Genomic DNA, 23,053 nt, shown 5'->3' with positions numbered 1-23,053 from the left:
CCACAGGCTTCCCTGGTGATAGCAGTCATCTGGGTGTTGGTTAGACACCCATGTATCTAGGACACCTGATTGAGGAGGTCTGGGTGAGACCACCTCAATCATGCAAGGCTCCGATGATTTTCAGCTGGCTAATCAAAATGTCCTTGAGTGAATGAGTTTTTCCAACCCTACCTTCTCTATCCGCTTCACACAGAAACCTTCTCAATGCAAGAGCCTTTTTTTTTTTTTTTTTTTGAGACGGAGTTTCGCTCTTGTTACCCAGGCTGGAGTGCAATGGCGCGATCTCGGCTCACCGCAACCTCCGCCTCCTGGGTTCAGGCAATTCTCCTGCCTCAGCCTCCTAAGTAGCTGGGATTACAGGCATGCGCCACCATGCCCAGCTAATTTTTTGTGTTTTTAGTAGAGACGGGGTTTCACCATGTTGACCAGAATGGTCTCGATCTCTCGACCTCTTGATCCACCCGCCTCGGCCTCCCAAAGTGCTGGGATTACAGGCTTGAGCCACCGCACCCAGCCAATGCAAGAGCCTTTAAGTGAAAATTGATTTTGTTTGTTTGAGATGGAGTCTTGCTCTGTCGCCCAGGCTGGAATGCAGTGGCACAATCTCAGCTTACTACAAGCTTGCCTCCTGGGTTCAAGCAATTCTCCTGCCTCAGCCTCCTGAGGTGCATGCTACCATGACCAGCTCTTTTTTTTCTTTTTTGTATTTTTAGTAGAGACAGGGTTTCACCATGTTGGCCGGACTGGTCTCGAACTCCTGACCTCAGGTGATTCACCCACCATGGCCTCTCAAAGTGCTGGGATTATAGGCGTGAGCCACTGCAACCCACGAAAAATTGATTTTTTTGAAACCCAACTATTCACAGCTTATGTTGAATTGCTTTACTCGTTAATTATATTCAGAATTGTTGAGCTGTCTGCAGGCAAGGTGAGGAGATACAGATAAGTAAGATTCAGTTTCTGCCCTTAAGGAATTTTTGGTCTGGCACTCAGATCATTATTTTCATAAAGGATGCATTCTTAAAAACCTAAAAAAGTCAGGCCGGGCGCGGTGGCTCAAGCCTGTAATCCCAGCACTTTGGGAGGCTGAGGCGGGTGGATCACAAGGTCAAGAGATCGAGACCATCCTGGTCAACATGGTGAAACCCCGTCTGTACTAAAAAATACAAAAAATTAGCTGGGCATGGTGGTGCGTGCCTGTAATCCCAGCTACTCAGGAGGCTGAGGCAGGAGAATTGCCTGAACCCAGGAGGTGGAGGTTGCGGTGAGCCGAGATCGCGCCATTGCACTCCAGCCTGGGTAACAAGAGCGAAACTCTGTCTCAAAAAAAAAAAAAAAAAAAAAAAAAAAAAAAAAAAAAAAACTAAAAAAGTCAAATATACTAAAGTTAAATGCTAGAATTACAGATGGGTTTCATTTCTAGGGAGCTAAATGATGCCAAATCCTAATGACATCTTGCCTTTTAGACAGTATTTGTGGATCTATCTCCCACGTCATTAATACTCAGTCCTCCACATTGCATACACAGTGGCTGGCTTCAGTATCTTGACTAAAGTGTGGAAGGTTCCCTTGTCTTCACACACCTAAGGATTGCCACCTTCAGTCAATTGTATTATTGAGATTGGTATTTATCACCAAATAGCATTTTCATTTTACCCTCTTCTCGTTTTTTTTACTCCATTTTGCAGATAATCCCTCTTCTCATGTTTATACAAACAAGCAAAAGGCTTAAAATATTCAAATAATGCCATAAGGTTTATGTGATAGGAATGTTTCTCATCAGCTGAGGTCCACAGCCCAGATTTTCAGCACAGAAAAGGCAGTTTGAGACACCAGCTAAAGCAGCATGCTTGAGTAATTGTTTACAAATTCCTGCAGAACTAGGAGTCACACCCATGTCTTGGAATGAGTCCCACATGGTGCTGTGGGAATCAGGAGTCACACACTAACTGCCATGGCCTGTGCCTTTGGGTGTCTGTTTCTGGGTGCACTGTTAGCAGAGTCAGGCTCATCCTCACCAGCCAGCACCCTGCGCCTCACAAACCCTTAGCAGTTTGCTCTACATCCTCACTGACATCATAGTTTACTCAGCGTCCCACGGACAAACCTCCACACTTACATACTGTGTATGATCAAGTTCAGAATGAATATCTGCAAAATACTGCTTTGGACACATTTGTGTCCGCTAAAGTGATCTTTTGTCCTTATCCTCCCCTGACTCTTTTTTTTGTGAATCAATTTCTCATTTATAAAAGTTTCCACTGGGCATGGTGGCTCATGCCTGTAATCTCAGCACTTTGGGAGGCTGACGCAGGCGGATGATTTGAGGTCAGGAGTTTGAGATCAGCCTGACCAACATGGTGAAACCCCATTTCTATTAAAAATACAAGCCGGGCGCGGTGGCTCAAGCCTGTAATCCCAGCACTTTGGGAGGCTGAGGTGGGTGGATCACGAGGTCAGGAGATCGAGACCATCCTGGTCAACACGGTGAAACCCCCGTCTCTACTAAAAATACAAAAAATTAGCTGGGCATGGTAGTGCATGCCTGTAATCCCAGCTACTCAGGAGGCTGAGGCAGGAGAATTGCCTGAACCCAGGAGGCGGAGGTTGTGGTGAGCCGAGATCACGCCATTGCACTCCAGCCTGGGTAGCAAGAGCAAAACTCCGTCTCAAAAAAAAAAAAAACAAAAACAAAAACAAAAAAAATCAGCCAGGCGTGGTGGTGCATGCTTGTAGTTTCAACTACTTGGGGCAGAGGCAGGAGAATCACTTGAACCCGGAAGGTGGAGGTTGTGGTGAGCCAAGATGGCGCCATTGCACTCCAGCCTGGGCGACAGAGTGAGACTCTGTCTCAAATAAAAATAAATGTTTCCCAAGTGCCCTGGTAACTCTGGCTTATCACATAGCGCTTATTATATAGTCATGTATATATAACAAAGGCATTATATAGTTCCCACGCTTAACAATGGGGATATGCTCTGTGCAATTGTTAGATGATTTTGTCATTGTGCGATCATAAAGTGTGCTTGCACAAACCTAGAGGGTATAAGGTACTGTACACCTTGGCTATATGGTATAGCCTATTGCTCCCAGGCTACGAACCTGTGCAGCATGTTCCTGTACTGAATACTGTGGGCAACTGTAACACAATGGTAAGTATTTGCGCATCTAAACATAATCTAACCTAGAAAAGGTACAGTAAAAAACAGTGTAAAAAATGGGCTGGGTGTACTGGCTCACCCCTGTAATCCTAACGTCTTGGAAGGCCAAGGCAGGAGCATTGTTTGAGCCCAGTGGTTCAAGATCAGCTTGGGCAATGTAGTGGGATCCTATCTCTTCAAAATAATAATAATAAAAAAAAATAGCTGGGCATGGTGGTGCATTCCCTGTAGTGACAGCTACTCGGGAGGCTGAGGCGGGAGGATCGCTTGAGCCCAGGAGTTTAAGGCTACAGTGAGATAGGATCATGCCACTGCACTCCAGTGACAGCAACAGAGCAAGACTGTCTCTAAAAATTTTCCTTTTTCAGTAATAAATTAACCTTATCTTAATGTAACTTTTTAACTTTATAAGCTTAACTTTAAAATCTCTTTTGTAATAACACTTAGATACATTGTACAGCTATACAAAAACATTTTTTTCTTTATATCTTTATTCTCAAGTTTTTTTTTTTTTTGAGATTGAGTTTCACTCTTGCCCAGGCTGGGCTGCAGTGCCACGATCTCGGCTCAAGGCACACCTACCGAGTCTGAGACTACAGGATCGTGCTACCACGCGCCGCTTAGTTTTGTCTGTTTAGCAGAGATGGGGTTTGGCCATGTCGCCAGGTTGGTCTCGAACTCCTGACCTCAGGTGACCCACCTGCCTCAGCCTCCCAAAGTGCTGGGATTACAAGTGTGAGCCACTGCACCCAGCCTCTGGCTGCACTATCTGTGGCAGAATGGGACAGGTAAGACTGAGAACCAGGATGTCTGGCTTTTGCCTGTAACTGGCTGTGTGACCCTGGGGAAGTTCTTCCCCTTTTTGGGTTTTAGTTTTTTCATCTGAACAATAAATGGAAGACTAGGCAATTGGTATGCTTTTCATACATTAGAGAGTTTTTCCATACCAACATTCTAGAAGCTAGCTCCAGATACTTTCTTGTGCCCCTTCTCTTTCATGAAAAAAGTACAATACTGCTGACATAGTTTGGATGTGTGTCCCTATCCAAATCTCATATTGAAATGTAATCCCCAATCTCAGAGGTGGGGCCTGGTGGGAGGTGACTGGATCGTGGGGGTGCATTTCTCATAAATGGTATGACATCATCCCACGTGGTACTGTCTCTCTTGAGAGTGAGTTCTTGTGAGATCTGGTTGTTTACAAAGTGTGTGGCACCTCCTGCAGAACTGTGAGCCAATGAAACCTCTTTTCTTTATTAATAATTACCCAGTCTCCGGTATTTCTTTATAGCAATGTGAGAATGGACTAATACCACTGCCAATTTTCCTTTTCTTAAAAAATAAAGTCCAAAATAACACCCTAAGATCCCAGGTTTTACACAAGGCAGTTGTAATCTCTCCATCATCCTCACTGTCCATTTCTATCTTTCTGGGCTAGACACTGTGTGTCAGAGCAGCTCAGGGAACCCTGGGATTCAAAGCTGGTAGAATGGACCTTCCCTCCCCCCACAAGCTGTAATAACCTGCTGGAATCCCACACAACCTGAGGGCTTCACTTGTCAACAGCTCTGCATTTGGTGTTTTGTTTATGACTGAGTTGCCCAGGAAAATGGCTTGAGGCTGCACTCAACTGTTTCAAGGAGCAGCACCGGAAAGAGGCTGCTCAGTTCCCTGCGGTTCCTGATGCCACCCCTTCTCTTCAGGGTACGGTTACCTAGAGGACAACAGTACATGAGGCTTCCAGCCCAGCCCTAAGAGATCCACCCCAAAGACCCCACAGAGCCCAGCATGAGAAGTGGCGCCACAGGTCTGGTGTCAGGCAAACCTAGGTTGGAATACTGGCTCCATAAGGAAGTCACTTAACCTTCTCTGGTGCACAGGTTCTTCATCTGTCCCCACCTCTGACGGCTGTTCTAAGAATGAAAGTTAAGCTACTTAACACAATGCCCGGGATGCCAGAATTAGTCTAAATGGTGGAATCCTGGGGAATTTGTCATCTTGCGGGTTCTCTAGGCAGGCAGTTTGCCAGGGGTGGGGCTGAGATCCAGATGGGCTCTAGATCACAGTCAGCTGCAGAATCACGTGGCTGCTGGAACTGAGGCCCCCCCAGGTCCCTGTAGGAGCTGAGGGTAAGAGACCCATTTGCCAAACAACTTAGAACTTTGGGCCTCAGTTTCCTTGTCTTTAAAGTAGCAGGTAGAGTTCATAAAAACAATTTAACACAGGCTGCCTGCAATTCCCCTGTAATCTCTCCCAGTCAGGGGAGGCCTCTGTGAGAGTGAGGACAGGAAAACAGGGACAAGCGTGATGGCTCAGGCCTATAATCCCAACACTTTGGGAGGCCAAGATGGGAGGATCACTTGAGGCCAGGAGTTTGAGATCAGCCTGGGCAACACAGTGAGACTCATCTCTGCAAAAAAAATAAAAGAATAAACGAGGCATGGTGGTACACATCTGTTAGTCTTAGCTACTTGGGAGGCTGGGGCAGGAGGACTGATTGAGCCCAGGAGTTTTAGGCTGCAGGAAGCTGTGCCTGGGTGACAGAACAAGACTTAAAAACAAAAAACAAACAAACAAAAAAGCCCAGCACAGGAGGGGCTATGGGTAGAGGGGTATTCCCAGTGGATGGGCTATTACTGTTTTCTCAGGTTGGTCAAGATCACAGGCCCAGGGAACGCTGGGGCCAGAAAGCACTAAGGCCACAGCATCAACATCTACTTCCCAGAGCGTAACATCAAGGCCCAGAGCAATTGGGTAATGTGCTGGGAGTTAGTGAGTTTGAGGGAGAGTCTAGGTTAAAACTCAGATCTCCAGACAGGTTTAGGGAGGATCTTAGACGTTTTAGAAAACATAATGCTTAGTTCTGGCCGGGCATGGTGGCTCACACCTGTAATCCCAGCACTTTGGGAGGCTGAGGCAGGCAATCACCTGAGGTCAGGAGTTCGAGACCAGCCTGGCCAACATGGTGACACCCCATCTGTACTAAAAATACAAAAATTAGCCAGGTGTAGTGGTTTCTGTAATCCCATCTACTTGGGAGGCTGAGGCAGGAGAATCACTTGAACCCAGGAAGCAGAGGTTGTAGTGAGCCAAGATTGTACCACAGCCTGAGTGACAGATTAAAACTCTGTCTCAAAAAAACAAAAAAAAACAAAAAAAAAACAAAAAACAGAAAACATAATGCTTAGTTCTGGTTTAAATTTGCTCACTGACTTTTCTTCTTTGGAGAATCAAATCTAGCTTATGACTCATAAACTAGATAATTATGGTAGTCTAGTTTATGATTCAGATACACTAGGGTTGTAAATTCCTACAATTCAACTTCATGATTTAGCTCTAGTGCTGTAGGAGGGGGCCCAGAGCTGGGGTCTGTCACTGCACTCAGGCCTGTGGGGGCTGGGTAACACCACCCTGCAGGTGATGGTGAGAAAAAGAGGATTGGGTGTTGTTCTGTAGAGAGGGGATAGGGCAAGGCCTTGGGGACAGGGCACCGGGGGTCCACCAGCCTGTGTGGCCTCAGTCTCAGGGTGAAGGAACACCCAGGTGGCAGTAGAAGCCTCTAGGGAAGCTCAGCTGGTATCGTTGATGGGAGTCCGGGTGCCACCCAGCAGTCTCTCCTGCTCGCTCTCCTCTGCTGGGGGCCGGCCCCTAGACAGGCGGCCCAGCAGCGGGCGGTGCAACCCGTTGTAGAGGGCAGTGCCCATAAGGAGTATGAGGAAGCCAAGGATCTGCAGTGCATGGAAGGCCTCCCAGCCCAGTGCCAGACTCAGTGCCCAGATGACAACAGTGCGCAAGCTGTCCAGCACCATGCGGGTGGTGGCGCTCAGCTCCTTGGTGACGCTGATGCCTGCGAAGTTGAAGAAGGCGATGCTGCTGATGTTGCCCATCAGTGCCACGGCAATGAGCGGCTGCCGGCCCACCTGGCAGAAGGCGTCCAGCGCATCCTCCAGCGTCCCACGAGGGTTCCCGCTGAAGGAGCCGGCGGGGATGTAGTACATGGGCACCAGCAGCAGGGAGAGGATCACGAAGCCAAAGAGGCCTGGGGAGTAGAGGAAACAGTGACACTTTCCCCCTCCCCCAAGTACAGCCCACCAGCTCAGCCTCCTCTAATCTTGGTCACTCCCTCCCAGTGGTCCTTAGGCCGGCTCCCTCCTTTCACGTCCCTCAGCCTCTCATCAGGAGCTTGTGGCCTATTAGATGGGTTCCGGCTGTCCCTTCTCCACTTTCACTTAGGGTTTTTTTGACTGGATCAAGAGTAAGAAATACATTTTATTTTGTGACCCAGTACATGTGTTCACGTGAACACAGGTTCACAGACACACAGGCACACTCATGAAAACATAACTACCCTTACAGTATACAATGCTCTGATATTTTAAAATTCTATTCGTTTAAAAAAAGAACTGCCAGCTGCAACTGACTACATTATTTTCACAAGTTTGGAAAAACACAGCTTTCTAGTTCAGTGTGTTACTGGTCTCTGACAAGGAGCTTGCGCCAGAAGGTAAGTCCATGCATTGCTTCCTTCATTAAGGTCTGGCTTGAAAATAGAAATGACTGGAAACAGACTGCATGCTCGCTCGGTGACATAGCTGATTCAAATTCTGCCTAAGCTCCTCAGCTCACTGGGGCCAGACGGGAGCTGCTCCCCAACAGGTGCCAGCCCCCAGGCCATTCTTTGAAAGCACAGCTCTGTCTTGCTAATCTCATCATTTTGATAGTTACTTCCCTGCTCAAAAACTTTTCAGTGATTCCTCGCTGCCTGTTTATTTAAAGTCTAAATCTACTTGCCTGACGGTAAGGTTCTCTAACGACATGACCCCAACCTACTTAATTCCTCATTATTTCCTCAACATTAAACCTATATTGCAGTCAAATTATTATTATTATTTTTTGAGACAGAGTCTTGCTCTGTTGTGCAGGCTGGAGTGCAGTGGCGCGATCTCAGCTCACTGTAGCCTCCGCTCCCCCAGGTTTAAGAGATTCTTCTGTCTCAGCCTCCCGAGTAGCTGGGACTGCAGGCATCCGCCACCACGCCTGGCTAATTTTTGTATTTTTAGTAAAGACGGGGTTGTGCCATGTTGGCCAGGCTGGTTTCAAACTCCTGACCTCAAGTGATCCACCTGCCTCCGCCTCCCAAAGTGCTGGGATTACAGGCATAAACTGCCATTCGCAGCTGCACTGAAATTATTCCTTACTGATTTTCAAATTCATCTGTAGCCCCCCATGCCTTTGCTCTGTTTGGACTTTTCCTGCTCCTACTACTGCCTGTTGAAATGTGCAGCTCGAATGCCATCCTGCCTGCCCTGAGAGATTCAGACCGCCATGGTCAATGAGACGTCAGTTGAGCACAAGTGGTCCAAGCTTGAATTCACTGACTGCCCTTTCTTCCTGCTGGTCACCTTCTCTGAAGGGCTTGCATTTCATTCATCTCTGTCCTTGGTCTCCTCTAGCTCCTGGCACAGCAGGGGTCAGAAGATTTGTCAAAACACATCTGGAAGGCAAGTTGGGGGCAGGAAGTTCACCCCACCCCCCGCCCAGTGAACCCTGGCACCTTGTCCTGTGCTCCACTCCCCATGTTCCCTTCCACCCCACTCCTTCCAGGTCCCTGTTCCTATACACACCCTCGGTGCCAACTGCTCGCAGCGGGTGTACGTTGTGTTTGTAGACGAACTTCTCCTCTAGCACCATCTGGATGGCGACGATGATCTGGGCCATGATGATCAACAGGTCCCCTGTAGGGAAGGAGGGACTCAGATGAGACAAGGGCTGCACTGGGGCTGGGGGCCAGGAAAGCATGGCCACAGGGACACAACATGCCAGCCCCTGACCTCTGCAGGGCTCCCTATAGTTCACAGGCAGAGTCAACACTGCCTGTCCCTGATCCCCTGGTCCCTGAGGGGCAGGCCAACACTGCTGGGCTGAGGCCCCAAAGGCCTGCCTGTGTCTGAGAGCTGCCCCACAGGGTGAGATGCAGGTCTTTTAAGAAGCAGCAGGCTTTAAGACATTTCTTGGTTGATCCTGACCCTGAGTGACCCAGGACGGTCACTTCATTGTAAAACGGGCTGTGATGCATCCCTTCGGGGCCTGTGGGGGTCACTGTGATGATGAACACACAGTGCTCAGCACCAGGCTGGGCACTTGGTAAGTGCTCGATAAGCACCCATTCCTTTCCACTCCCAAATCCAGTAGGTTGTATGCCTGCATCTGTATCAAAGGACAAGCCAGCCTCTCTCCCTCCCTGGCCTGCCACTCTTCCCTGGTGCAGCCACATCCCTCTGCAGTCTTCCCTACATTCTATCCATCACCTCCAGGGCTACCCACCTCACCCAGGGCTTGGCATATGGCAGAGCCTGTATGAGTCTGTGCTGGGCTCCCGAGAAGGACTGGGCAGGATAGGGCAGCCCCACATCCCTGCCCCTGGCCGTACCTGTAATCACTTCGCTGAGCTTGTGCTGATGGTCATCCTTGCTCAGGAGGTCAGCCAGGCCCACGACCACCAGCCCTGCAATGGTGGCTAGGATGCCCAGCCACTGGTTCAGCACCAGCCTCCGGCCCAGGAAGGCCACCGAGAAGAGGCCAGTGAATATGATCACCGCACCCCGCAGCATCTGGAAGCTGGAGGCACTGGTCATGTTCAGAGCTAGGAGAGGAGAAATGAATGACAGTTAGCTTCTGAAGGCAAAGGCCATCTGTCACTAAGGATTTTTCGGGGATGGAGGCATGCTGAGCTACTACTAAGTGCTCGCTCAGTCCTGCCTGTGATCCTGTGCATGTGAAGTCTGGGCAAATGGCGGGATGAGTGGAGGCGGGTGGGACGGGGCTGTTTCATCAGTAGCCCCTTCAGCCACAGCCTCCCGAGCTCTTCTCAGCCTGGCCCGGTTACTCACCCACATACATGAGGCTGGTCCCTGTCATGTCACAGAGTGCTGGGGGCAGGAAAAGAAGGGGGTTGAAGGGCTGCTGGGGGTCCACGCTGGAGTCTGACTGTCCGGCGGCTCTGCACCGGAGGAGGTAGAAGGCAGCCAGGCAGGAGAATTCCCCCAGGAACATGCCCACTGCCTGCAGGGATGAAAACCCGAGGACTTCAGAGCTGGAAGCGACCTTGGGGGTCATCTTTGACTGTTTTTTGTTTTTTTTTTTTAATGCAAACTTTTGTCAAACAAGAGCTTACCCAGAACCCCAACATGTATAATAGACAAATGCAGAACTGCCGTGGAGGCCAGAGACCGCCTCCTAGGTCCACCCCTAAGACCCCATACATCCTGATGAACCCTAAGGCTGTGCAGAGCCCTTTCTGAAAATAACCTGTCTAGGCCAAATTGCAGGTGGAGAAACCCAACAGAGGCTCAAAGACTTATGTAAGGCCACCAAGCAAGTTGCTGGTAGAGCTGGAGCTGACATTTGAGTCTCCTGATTCTCAGTTCAACAAATAGTATCTTCCATTTATGGTGTCTGCCCTGTTCCAACTGCGGTCTGGGCTCTTAGTGGATAGAGAGCTGACTTTAGTCACTAGGGCTGATGTTTTCCAGGTATCCTGACTTGGATGTGGTGAGGACATGACCACTTGCCAGGACTTTCACAGACGATGGTGTTCTTTGCCCTCTTCTAAACCTTGGATTCTGCTTTGGGAAGGGAGAGAGAGAAGTGGATGGCTCTTCTGGGAGCAGGAGAAGGCTCTGCTCCTAGATCAGGAAACAGCCTGGCCTCATGGTGGGGGTGCCTGGTCTGAGGCCCAGGAAACAGGAGGTAGGAGGGTCAGGGCTAGATACCTGGAGGAAGGGATGCTGGAAGCTGTGCTCTTTGCTCCCTCCGCAGCCCTCGGCCATGAAGTTGTCTGCCCATCTGTAGGAGAGACAAGGAAGGTCAGACCCTGGCAGCATCCTGCCCTGGTGCTAGTGAAGAGGCTCACACCTCTTAATTGGGTGACTCAGCCCCAGAGTGGGACTTCCTCTCAAAGGGGCCAGTCTCCACATGAAGGAGTTTTAACTTGGCATTTCCTCAAGTTACTGTGTCTGTGCCTCTATAATGCACAGAAATCATAGATACCCTCATGTCATTATAGTCACTGTATATATTGTGAGGTATCATTTACACTCATCACTCATGAAAATTACAGTAGTCAGACCCACTTATAACTTAATGTAGTAGAAAGCATATCTATATACCTGGGTGCAGGGGCTTATGCCTGTAATTCTAGCACTTTGGGAGGCTGAGGTGGGTGGATGACTTGAGGTCAGGAGTTTGAGACCAGCTTGTCCAACATGGTGAAACCCTCTCTCTATTAAAGATACAAAAACTAGCCAGGCGTGAGGCGGAGTCTGCAGTGAGCCAAGATTATACCACTGCACTCCAGCCTGGGTGACAGAGCAAGATCTCGTCTTAAAAAAAAAAAAAGCATATCTATATATATCACTATAAAACAAATTTGCTTTTTTAAGTGTTTGATAACTGTATTTCCATTTAATTACTTCTTTTGTAATCCTTGGTCTTTTTATTTACACGTTTTAAAACATTACTGTAAGAACAGGTCCATAGGCTATGCTAGACTGTCAAAGGGTCCCATGGCATGAAAAATATCAAGAAGTTCTGGTCTACAGGAGTACCTGGGCAATGGGAAATGACCACCTAATACAGAACACCTGCTTACTTCAAAGCACCTGAATGGTTTGGAAGAGCTTTCTTTTTTTTTTTTTTTTTTTTTTTTGAGACGGAGTTTCGCTCTTGTTACCCAGGCTGGAGTGCAATGGCGCGATCTCGGCTCACCGCAACCTCCGCCTCCTGGGTTCAGGCAATTCTCCTGCCTCAGCCTCCTGAGTAGCTGGGATTACAGGCATGTGCCACCATGCTCAGCTAATTTTTTGTATTTTTAGTAGAGACGGGGTTTCACCATGTTGACCTGGATGGTCTCGATCTCTTGACCTCGTGATCCACCCGCCTCGGCCTCCCAAAGTGCTGGGATTACAGACTTGAGCCACCGCGCCCGGCTGGAAGAGCTTTCTAATGCTGACTTTCAAGCAGGTGGCAAAGACATCATACTCATGGCATGACTTCCCAGTCAGCACCTGGCAGATGGTGATAACTGATTATGAAATACTTCCCCATGAGCCCAGAATCCTTTGTGGCATAGAGCTTTGGGCAGCTTAACCACCAATCACTCTGAACTGTCTGCCATCTGTCCTGAAAATTCCTTCTCTTGAAGTTCATCTTTGCTGGGCTTGGTTAGTTCTGTGGAGTCTTGTCTAATCTTTCATTTGAAAGCCCTTAGGTACTTGGGGGCTTTTTGACCTTCTTCTGAATCTTCTCATCTCCTGGCTAAACAGCTCCAGCCTCCCCTGACCTTTCACCCCTGGCCACTGACTTCTGGAAGTCCTCTGGTGGACCCAGGCCCAGAGCCAACAGCGTGATCTGGCCCAGACAGAGGCTGGCAAGGTATGGCCCCTCCCTCATGTTGACACCCCGAGTTCACTGACACAGCTCCAAATGCATCAGTCACATCATGTGTTGACTCAAGTCAACACAGACCCAGAGCCATTTCCTGTGGGCCGCAGACCTGCTCCCACTGCAGCATGCCCTATGTAGGCAGTGGATGTCTCTAAAGCGCAAGACTCAGGACTTCTTTTTATTAAATGTCTTTCCTTGAAATGTCTTTCTAGGGCAGTTCACATTGCAGTGCACAGCCTTGCACTGCCATTGGCTCATCTCCGTAGTGAGCCTCAGCTCCCAAAGGGTGGGGGAGTCCTCCGGTTCCCGCACTTCCCCCGCAATGCCTGCAGCATGCACCACTGTTTGTGCTGCAGTTAAGAGTCTAGGTTTGACAAAGACCCTGTCCAGCTTTGGCTTCTCTATGCCTGAGTTTGGGGAAGAAAATAGGGCTATGGCAAATCTATTCCACAGTGAAAGACACCAGCTGCTCCTGGAGATGTGGAGAAAGAGGGGTAGTTAAGAGTGCTTGTCATTTTTGAGAATAGCAGGAGCAAAGGAGAGTTGAAGGGAGAAGTTTGGACAGAACTGGGTAGAAGGCAGAGAGAAACCTGGAGCCTGGCATGGCTTGGGGACCAGGCTATAACCAGTCCCAGTCTCAATGGGGCACAGAAAGCCCTGCTATATATAGAACAGGGAGTCTGGGAGCAGGGGAGACTCCACCCCAGGTCAGGAAAACACCTGACTTTATGGGCTGGAGTCTCATTTCTTTGTCTCTTTTTTTTTTTTTTTAGAGACAGGGTCTTGCTATGCCGGCCAGGCTGGTCTTGAACTCCTGGGCTCCAGCAATCCTCCCACCTCAGCCTCCTGAGTTGCTGAGATTATAGGCATGAGCCACTGCACCCATGGTACCTAATTTCTGCCTGACTTGCTGCTGGCTTTTGGGTCCCTGGCCAGGACAGGACATGGAATGCGGGTAAGGGCTACAGACCAATTGTATGGCTCACACCAGCAAGGCTGCTCTTGAATCCAGTTTTGCTTTTGCAGAAAGAGCTCCCTGAGAAGGCCTGTGTGAGGCAACTGAGTGAAACACAGGCAAAGCAAGGAAGAGAGAAGAGGTCAAGCCTTACCAAGGGCACAGAGCCAACTGCCCAGAGCAAGTGAAGTCAGAGAGATGGGAATCCCCAGGCCATGAGCCAAGGCTCCTCTAGGAGGGACAAGGGAGCTAGTGCCAAGTACATGAAGGTTGACCAGAAGCCTCAGGCAAGGATCATTATTATTATTATTATTAATTTTATTATTATTATTATTTTCTGCAGGGGGCAGGTCTGGAAGCTGCTTCCTCATTCTGGTACCACACCCAGATCACAGACTGGTAGGCTTAAAAAGTCCTCCCCGATCTGGCAGTGGAGTCACCACCCAGAACTCATGCTGCGCTAATGCCTGAGTCACTTATAGTAATGACAACTCACACACACAGCACATTCTGGTTCCCCATTCACTGTCATCTGAGACAGCTCAGCACCCAGCTGCTTCTACATCTCTCAATCCCTTGCTCCTGGCACATTACTCTACAGAAGCTCAACACTTTCTGTTGAATGAATGAGACTTCCAGATCCCTCCCAGCAAACAGGTCAGGTACTGCAGTGTAGAGGCTGTGTTTCCATGAGTCCTACTTCCCACCTGAGTTTGAGGTCCCTGTGCTGATAGAACAAGCTGGTCCATAGGGGAAACCCCTTGGGGTCTATCCTTGCCCAAGGTTGGGGTGCTTCTTGGGAAGCCGGCTGTAGGGCTGGTGCTGTGCTCCCCACCTCCCACAAGGCTTATCTTCGCTTTCTCCACGAGTAGGTCTGCCTAGACAGGGCTGTCTGGCAGTGCTCCCAGCTGGGGAAATGGAATCTCTTTGTATCTGATGGCCTGGGTTAGGCTAACAGTCCAAGGGATTATGTGTCGGCAGCATGGGCTGCCCTGCCCAGTCTGAGACGCTCAGGCCTGCAGGTACCTTGGGGCAGAAAGCCAGGCTTCTCATCCTGAATTGGAGATGGGTTTTGGCTCATTGTGCAGAATCAGAAGGACCCTAGCCTCACAGGCTAGAGCCAAAATCCAGCCCCAGTTTACCTGGGGATGACAGCAATGACCCTAAGGTGGGAAGCACTTTGCTGTCAGTGCTTTGCAACATTTGATTTTTTTTTTTTTAATTTTTAAAATATATGGAATGCTTCATGAATTTGCGTGTCATCCTTGCGTAGGAGCCATGCTAATCTTCTCTGTATAGTTCCAATTTTAGAATATGTGCTGCTGAAGCGAGCATCAACATTTAATTTTTGTTTTTGTTCTTGTTTGTTTCTGAAACAGAGCCTCGCTCTGTCACTGAGGCTGGAGTGCAGCAGTGCAATTTCAGCTCACTGCAACCTCCACCTTCCAGGTTCAAGTGATTTTCCTGCCTTAGCCTATTAAGTAGCTGGGATTATGGGCACCCACCACCACACCCAGCTAATTTTTATATTTTTTGTAGAGATGGAGTTTCACCATGTTGGCCGGGCTGGTCTTGAACTCCTGACCACCCACATTGGTCTCCCAAAGTGCTGGGATTACAGACATGAGGCACTGTGTGCAGCCAACATCGTTTTTTTTTTTTTTTGAGACAGGGTATTACTCTGTTGCCCAGGCTGGAGTGCAGTGGCATGATCACAGCTCACTACAGCCTCAGCCTCCCAAGGCTCAGGTGATCCTCCTACCTCAAACTCTTGAGAGCTGGGACTACAGGCATGGGCCACCATGCCTGGCTAATTTTTGTATTGCCTTGTTATGTTGCCCAGGCTGGTCTCAAACTCCTAGCCTCAAGATCTACCTGCCTCAGCCTCCTAAAGTGCTGGGATTATACAGGTGTGAGCCACCACACCTGGCCCCTGGCTCCTTAAATGCATAATTCATAGGGCACTTTATGGGGGCTGTCCCGTTAAGCCTCATAACAAGGATCCTCATTTTAGATGAGGACTCTGAGCCTTGAGGCAGATCCAGGGTCTAAACCTTGCTTGAATTTACACTCAGAAAAGGCAGAGTACAGAGAAAAGCCAGAGTTTTGAATCCCACAGGCTGGACAAGTTATAGGAATAATCATACCAACACTGACAAACTGTCAGAAGTAACACATGATACAAGGATATATACATGACCCGGCACATGACAGGTATTCAGCAAAACTCATTTTCTGCCCCCTCCCCTTTCCCTTCACTGAGCAGAAGCCATCTCCCCCTTGTAGCGCTCAGCGTGGCCCCAACTGCACTTCAGCCTGAAAGCTTCTGGAAAAACATCTGGAACCTGTCCTGTTGGCTGAGGCACAGGTAGCTGGAGGGGCCTCAGGCTATTATTGTCCCTGTAGTTCACAGAGCCACAATGCTGAAATAGAAGAAACTCAGCCATCAGCTCAATGAAACTCCTTATTTAACAGACAAGAACCCAGAGCCAGAGAGGGCTCGAGGGGCCTACAGTTCCTCAGGTGCCCAGACAGGGCCAGTGCCCAGAAGCTCAGCAGGCAGTCATGCGCCCCCTCCCTGATGCTCTGAAGCTCTCCTCTGAGTTCCCTGCCCTGGCTGGTGGGAGAGGTGCAGCCCAGCAGATGAGCCTGTCTTCTCCGCAGACACTGCATTCTGGGGAAATGGCCTCCAGAGCAGGAGGCTCATGGGGCCCTAGTGGAGAAAAGCTGAGGCCGCTGGTTTCAGAGTTCCCTGCGCCTTGGCGGGCAGGCAGGCTGGGGAGTGGGCTCCCTGTGCTGGGTGGTGAGTCACTCCCTAGCATGGCCAGGCCCAAACTCAAAGCTCAGCATTCTGGGAAGTGTGCAGGTCCATGTGAGCGGAGGTGGCGAACACAGACGGAGGAAGTGGCAATGGGGCTGGCTCGGGCAGATGAGCTGTGGCCATTCCCACAGAATCTCTGCCACTTCCTCTTGTGTCCCTAGCTTCTCAAGCCCAGTGAGTCCCCTTGTTTCTCCTGCCAGGGACCTACAGAGAGGCCAAAGCTTCTCTACTCTCTGGGATGCCAAAGCAGGTAGCCCTGGCTTCTGAGGTGACAACGGTGAGCCCTCTCATCTCTGTGGACTAGAAAACCTTCCTCATGCTGGGGGTGGTGGTGCATGCCTGTAATCCCAACACTTTGGGAGGCCAAGGCAGGTGGAGTGCTTGAGCCCACCAGCCTGGGAAACATGGCAAGACATTGTCTATATAAAAAATACAAAAATTAAATGGGCATGGTGGCGGATGTCTGTGGTCTGATCTACTTGGGAAGCTGAGGTGGGAGGATGGCTCAAGGCTGCAGTGAGCCAAGATCATACCACTGTACTCCAGCCTGGGCAACAACAACAACAAAAAATCCCAGCACTTTGGGAGGCTGAGGCAGGCGGATTACCTGAGGTCAGGAGTTCAAGACCAGCCTGACAAACATGGAGAAACCCCGTCTCTACTAAAAATACAAAATTAGCTGGGCATGGTGGTACATGCCTGTAATCCCAGCTACTCAGGAGGCTGAGGCAGGAGAATCACTTGAACCCAGGAGGTAGAGGTTGTGGTGAGCTGAGATGGCGCCATTGCACTCCAGCTGGGAACAAGAGTGAAACTCCATCTCAAAAAAAAAAAAAGAAAAGAAAATCTTCCTTAGTAGATCTTCAGTGTCTGGGAAGAAGGTAGAACAGGGATCATCAAGTCCATTTTGCAGATGAGGAAACTAAGGCTCAGAGAGGTCCAGTGGCTCACCTATTCCCCAGCTCCCAAGCCTGATGCACTTCCCACTCTGCTACACACTGTCCTCCTGATTTAAGGCTTCGTCAAGCTAGCCCAACCATCCCTTTGAAGCAATTATCCCATGCCAGTTCATGGAACCCAAGGCCGGTGGAGGCAGCTACCAAGGGCAAACTTTGGAGCTAGCACAGAAAGGACACAGAAGAAGAGCGAACACCTCTTCTCTAGTACAGGCCTAGTGGTTTCCAGGCTTCCTCCCATTTTCCTGGCAGGGTCCCTGGCCTGGGCATGAAGGGAAGTCAGGCCAATATCCCTGGCTGGGTGAGAGGGTCCTGCAGCTTGCAGAACTTAGAAGGGGAGCTGAGCCTTGCTTAGTGGGCATCTACTTGACTCTGGCTCTTTTTATTTATGTATTTATTTATTATTTTTTGTAAAGAACAAGTTTTCCCTTTGTCGACTAGGCTGATCTTGAACCTCTGGGCTCAAGTGATCTTCATGCCTCGGCCTCCCAAAGTGCTGGGATTACAGGCAGGAGCCACAGTGCCCAGCTGACTCCAGCTCTTCAGATGCAGAACCTCAGCCGGATTCAGGAGACCTGGGCTCTGAAATGAGCACCTGCAGATGGGCACTGGCTCAGGCAGACAGAAATGGCTTGGCCTAAAGGAGATGATGGACAGAAGGTGCTGGTGAGGAGGTTTTGAGGAAAACAGCCAGGGAGAGAAGCTACTTCACAGGGAGGGGCCCCCTGCCAGGACCCAGGGATGGGGCCACAGGGCCAGCATGGCTGGTGGCAGTCTCCCAAAGCCTGCTGAGCGGGCAGAGAGGAAAGCTGACCTGCAGCCCCAGCACAGCAGGCAGCACGTGCTTCCTCATCCACTGCCTTTTGTCCTCCCAAGAACCGGGGAAGGGAAACATCGTGCTTGTCACAGGCCAAGAAACTGCCAGAGGCAACCACAGGCTGTCGGTGTCAACCTTGAGTGGCCGGGGCTCCAGCCCAGACAAGCAAGCGGGTGACAGCAGGGTCTCTTGGCTGGCTGAGAGGTTTGCTGCCCATTCCTGGAGGGAAGACACATCAAAGGCTGGGAGGGCAGATGCTACTTACAGTTTTACAACTTCCACAAGCACAGGCTTGTCTGTCCTGGCCTCAGGAGCTGTGAGAGGAAACCCCCAGGAAGGAGGAACTTTGGGATATCACAGCCATAAAAGAGGCCCCCATTCAGATACCAACCAGTTGAGTCACAGAAAGAAACTTCTGGGGCCTCTTCTGTAAATTGTGGGGATTAGGCTGGATGGTTTCTATACTTTTTTTTTTTTTTTTTTTTTTTTTGAGACGGAGTTCCGCTCTTGTTACCCAGGCTGGAGTGCAACGGCGCGATCTCGGCTCACCGCAACCTCCGCCTCCTGGGTTCAGGCAATTCTCCTGCCTCAGCCTCCTGAGTAGCTGGGATTACAGGCACGCGCCACCATGCCCAGCTAATTTTTTGTATTTTTAGTAGAGACGGGGTTTCACCATGTTGACCAGGATGGTCTCGATCTCTCGACCTCGTGATCCACCCGCCTCGGCCTCCCAAAGTGCTGGGATTACAGGCTTGAGCCACCGCGCCCGGCCTGGTTTCTATACTTTTAACAACTCTAAATGCCCTGAGAATGACTGGAGGAGTCCCCAGCCACACCCTCCAGTGGTGGTTAAGAGCAGGTATGCTAGAGCCAGACCACGCTGGTTTAACTGCCACTTAGAAGCCGAGTTGAACTTGGGCAAGGAATTTAATCATTCCCTACCTAAGTTTCTTTATACAGGAATATCAGCCCCTATCTGCTGCCTGATAGGGCAGTTATGATATTTCCCTGAGTTCACACATGAAAGGGCAGAGCAAGGCCTGGGGCATGCCAGGTGCTCTTTGTGCATGAGCTGAGCTGGTTCTGCTGATTGTCAGCACATGCTTGTCTGTCTGTGCCTGCAGGGCTGGAGCGCAGTGGTGCGATCTCGGCTCACTGCCTCCAGGGTTCAAGCCAATTCTCCTGTCTCAGTTTCCTGAGTAGCTGGGACTACAGGCACACCCTACCATGCCCAGCTAATTTTTGCATTTTTAGTAGAGATAGGGTTTCACCATACTGGTCAGGCTGGTCTCAAACTCCTGACCTCAAGTGATCCATCCCCTCAGCCTCCCAAAGTGTTGGGATTACAGATGAAAGCCACCACACCTGGCTAGAAATGTGATTTCAAATCCATACTTCACATCAGGGTGTACGCAGCTGCTCCCACATGTCCTTTCTCCCTAAGAGTATCCTTCTCAAGATTTGACCTTAGAATACTGTTTAGGGTCCAGTTTGGGGTACCGTCTGGGGCTGGAGGATCCTGAGAGGCCCCACACTGGCTGTCAGGCAGGGGACAGGACTGAAAGTTGGGTCTGTCACCTGGGAGCCTCTTTCCTGACTCTCGGGCTGCCTGTAAGGGCGACGCCTTCTGGGATTGAGGACCTCTAAACTTCCTACCTGACTTTCGGAGCTTTTTAAGGAAGGAGGTGAGTCAGCACAGTTTACCCCAGCAGTAACTGGCAATCTGGATTCTCCTTGGGGACAGCAGCCCTGGAAGACTTACAGCCACTCCGTAAGCACTTGACTGAGGCCTTGGCTGGCAGGACAGAACGAAAGACTTGCTTTGCTGCGTTCAAATCCTGAGATGGGATCCCTCAGGCTGGAGCCTCTGAACAGCTAAGGACTCAGTATGAGGCGTGACCCCCTCCCCCCCAACCTGATCCCCCCAGGAGGATGCAGGGCCTGGGAAGCCAGCAGTTCTCCACAAGGCACATCTGGCCAGAGGTGAACCAGAGGATCAGGTGGGTCCCACCCAGGGCTCCATTGACCTTGCCCACCATTTGGGAAAGGGAGAACACTGTGACTGCCAGGTGTATACACATCTGTCTCCACCTGAGATTCCAAGCATCTCAAAGCCAGGGACCGCCTCTTGGTCCCCTTCCCTCACACACTGTATGTACCATATACATGCCTGGGGAGGTCCTTTTTGTACCACTGACGGAATATGCTAGGTATAAATGCCTCAAAAATGATTAAGAAATGGCTGTTTCTCCTTAAAAGGCTCATAGTTTCTCAAAGTATGAAGCCAGATAGAAAACGCAGGGGACCTGCAACACCACCTTCAGAGTGGAAAAGCTCCTGATGAGAGCTCTTCCACACCACACCAACCCCACCTTGCTCTGGAGCCTGACAGGGCCCAGGTGGACATGAGGTCTGACTTGGAGAGGGTCACTGTCCACTGTTCTCCATGTAACTTGCTATCATTTCAGACAAAGGCCACTGGGCACTACAGCCCTTATGGTGAAAAGAAGGGCAAGAAGGCACTGCCCTGAGATGGAGACAGAGAGAGGCAAAGAGCTGCCATCCTGCCCACAACAGAGACTAGGCCCTGTCCCTCAGCCTCATGACTGGCCTGGGTCCTCAGTCCCTCATCTCCTGGGAACTATCCCCCCATCTCACCCCCTGTATCAGAACCGGACTGCCCACTTGCCCTCTCTGTCTGAGCTAATGGCACCTCTCTTCTCCCAGGCGGAAACCCTGGAGTGATCCTTGTTCCTCGCTCATGTGGGTCAGGCCTGTGACCATTTGGCACCCGGACTCTCCCTTCCTTTCCCTTCTCACTGCCACCTCCTAGCTCTGCTCATCTGCTATGCAGCAGCCTTGGTGTGGTCTCCCCTGCACCAAATTACTCTTCATGTGGACCATTGAGTGAATCACCTCACTTTCAACATGTCATTCTCCAGCTCAAAAGCACTTCTCTGATTATGGGAGAAAATCTAGCCTGGGCATTTGGTGCTGGTTACAGTCGATTTTGAGCTGGCCTTTCCATAGACTTTCCTTGCCTTAAAGTCTCAGCCACATTCCGAAATCCCACCTTCAAGGTGGGATAAGCTTCAAGGCACAGCTCTAACCCCTCGTCCTTGCGGGGTTCGTGGGGCATCTCCCTGTCTGCAGCCTGAGCCCTCCACGCTCACTGGGTCACTCGGCCTGCACGGCCACTACTGCAGCTCGTGGGCACAAGCCCTGGGGCCTCTCCCAGGTCGTGGAGGGAGGTGCTCAGGTTCGGACGCCAGCACTGAAAGGGCCGTGGAAAGAAAGCGGTCCAACCCTCCTGTTTAAAGATGAGGAAACAGGCGCTGAGACTGAAAGTGACAGCAAATCAAAGCCGGGCCTCGGATCCCCCAGCCCCGAGCGCAGCCCGGCTCTGCACTTCCCCGGACCTCGCATCCCTTGCGTGGTCATAAAGCGCGAGAACCGACCGGAGCAAGTGGGCAAGCAGAAGCCAGAAAGGCAGGGCCGAGATGCAGGAAGGCGGAGAACGAGGTGGGGTCGCCAAGGGCTCGCAGGCCCGGCAGGGCCCAGACTCACTTTGCCGAGAGCGTGTTGATGGAGCCGGTAACGAGCATGAGCCCGGCCAGGAACAGCTGGTACTTGGTCCAGGCCATGGCGGCGGACGCTGGGGCTCGGTCCAGTCAGCGGTGCTGGGCCCCGACACCCGGGGGTCGCCGGCACGAGCGCTTCCGGGCCGGGCGTCACGTGACCCCCGCTCGTCCCGCCCTGTCCCGCCCCGCCCGTTCGCCCCGCCCCCGGGGAGCGCGAGGCAGCCGTGGTGCCAGCGCTCTGTAGAGCGGCCCGAGCGCTTTGGTGGCCACACCGCGGCCCTAGCGAGTAATAGCCCAGGTCTTCCTATTTTTTTTTTTCTTCTCTTCCCTGTCCTTTCCTGCGTTTATTTTTTTGGTGGGGGGACGGAGTCTCGCTGTTGCCCAGGCTGCAGTGCAATGGCACGATCTCGGCTCACTACAATCTCCGCCTCCCAGGTTCCAGCGATTCTCTTGCCTCAGCCTCCCGAGTAGCTCGGATTACCGGCGCCCACCACCACGCTCAGCTAATTTTTTGTATTTTTAGTAGAGACAGGGTTTCACCATATTGGCCATGTTGGTCTCCAACTCCCGACCTCAGGTGATCCGCCCGCCTCGGCCTCCAAAAGTGTTGGGATTACAGGCGTAAGCCATTGTTCCCGGCCTTGATTTCTTATTTTTATCTTTGGGACTTCCTGTTTGTAAAAGGGGCCGATGAGAAGGTGCAATCAGGGCTCATCATGGATGTTACAGCATTTTGTAAATCATTTCGAGAGATTGAGCTGGGCTGTGTCAGAGAGAAGCCCTGAAGTGGGCTTGCCAGGAGTTCCCTGGGGACCCTGTAGAGAGGAGATTCCCACGCTGGACGTTTCCACTTCGGGGCTCCTCTCTGACACTGCCCACCTTGGGTACAGTTCATATCTTTCAGCAAAGTGGCGAAGGATACCATTTTATAGCTGAGGACAGTAAATCCAGAGAAGCCAGCCGGGTGCGGTGGCTCACGCCTGTAATCCAAGCACTTTGGAGGCCAAGGCGGGCTGATCACCTGAGGTCGGGAGTTCAAGACCAGCCTGACCAACACGGTGAAACCCTGTCTTAAAAAAAAAAAAAAAAAAAAAAAAAAAAATCCAGAGAAGCCGAGTGATTTGCTTAAGAACCTGCTGGTGAACAGTAGGGTAGGGATTTGCAAAGGAGTTCTCTAGTCTCCCAGAATCTGTCTCTTCTGCATGGCCACTGCACCAAGCCCTGCTCACTGCTCCTTTGTGGACTCTGGTCACAGCTCAGAGGCATCCAGGCAGAAAGACCATCCCTAGGTTTGTTTGAAGAGGGTGTTGATGAAGAG

The 23,053-nt window shown here is 50.7% G+C and overlaps 1 protein-coding gene and 1 non-coding gene across 2 annotated transcripts; both read right to left on the bottom strand.

Moving 5' to 3' along the window:
* Positions 1 to 1,736: 1,736 nt before the first annotated feature.
* SLC35F6 (solute carrier family 35 member F6) lies at positions 1,737 to 21,894 on the bottom strand. Its single transcript, XM_003941581.4, has 6 exons — positions 21,722 to 21,894; positions 10,934 to 11,006; positions 10,052 to 10,223; positions 9,592 to 9,804; positions 8,786 to 8,896; positions 1,737 to 7,200 (listed from the first exon to the last, which is right to left on the bottom strand). Exons 1-6 carry the CDS (start codon positions 21,796 to 21,798, stop codon positions 6,731 to 6,733), a joined length of 1,116 nt encoding a protein of 371 aa, XP_003941630.2. The 5' UTR covers positions 21,799 to 21,894; the 3' UTR covers positions 1,737 to 6,730.
* LOC120362021 (U6 spliceosomal RNA) lies at positions 14,789 to 14,895 on the bottom strand. The gene has a single exon (XR_005578027.1). It is a non-coding gene; the product is annotated as a U6 spliceosomal RNA (small nuclear RNA).
* Positions 21,895 to 23,053: the final 1,159 nt, after the last annotated feature.

This window comes from Saimiri boliviensis, chromosome 1, assembly GCF_048565385.1.
Source record: "Saimiri boliviensis isolate mSaiBol1 chromosome 1, mSaiBol1.pri, whole genome shotgun sequence".
NCBI classification, from domain to species: domain Eukaryota; kingdom Metazoa; phylum Chordata; class Mammalia; order Primates; family Cebidae; genus Saimiri; species Saimiri boliviensis.
Note: the sequence above shows the minus strand (reverse complement) of the source record. Positions and strands in the feature narration are given on the sequence as shown.

Excerpts from the sequence above, each read along its gene's own strand:
- SLC35F6 (XM_003941581.4), bottom strand. The coding sequence starts at position 21,798 with ATGGCCTGGACCAAGTACCAGCTGTTCCTGGCCGGGCTCATGCTCGTT. Across the intron at positions 9,805-10,051 it reads GACCAGCCTCATGTATGTGG|CTCTGAACATGACCAGTGCC; the intron begins GTGAGTAACCGG and ends CTCCTCTCCTAG. Across the intron at positions 8,897-9,591 it reads GCTCAGCGAAGTGATTACAG|GGGACCTGTTGATCATCATG; the intron begins GTACGGCCAGGG and ends CCTTCCCTACAG.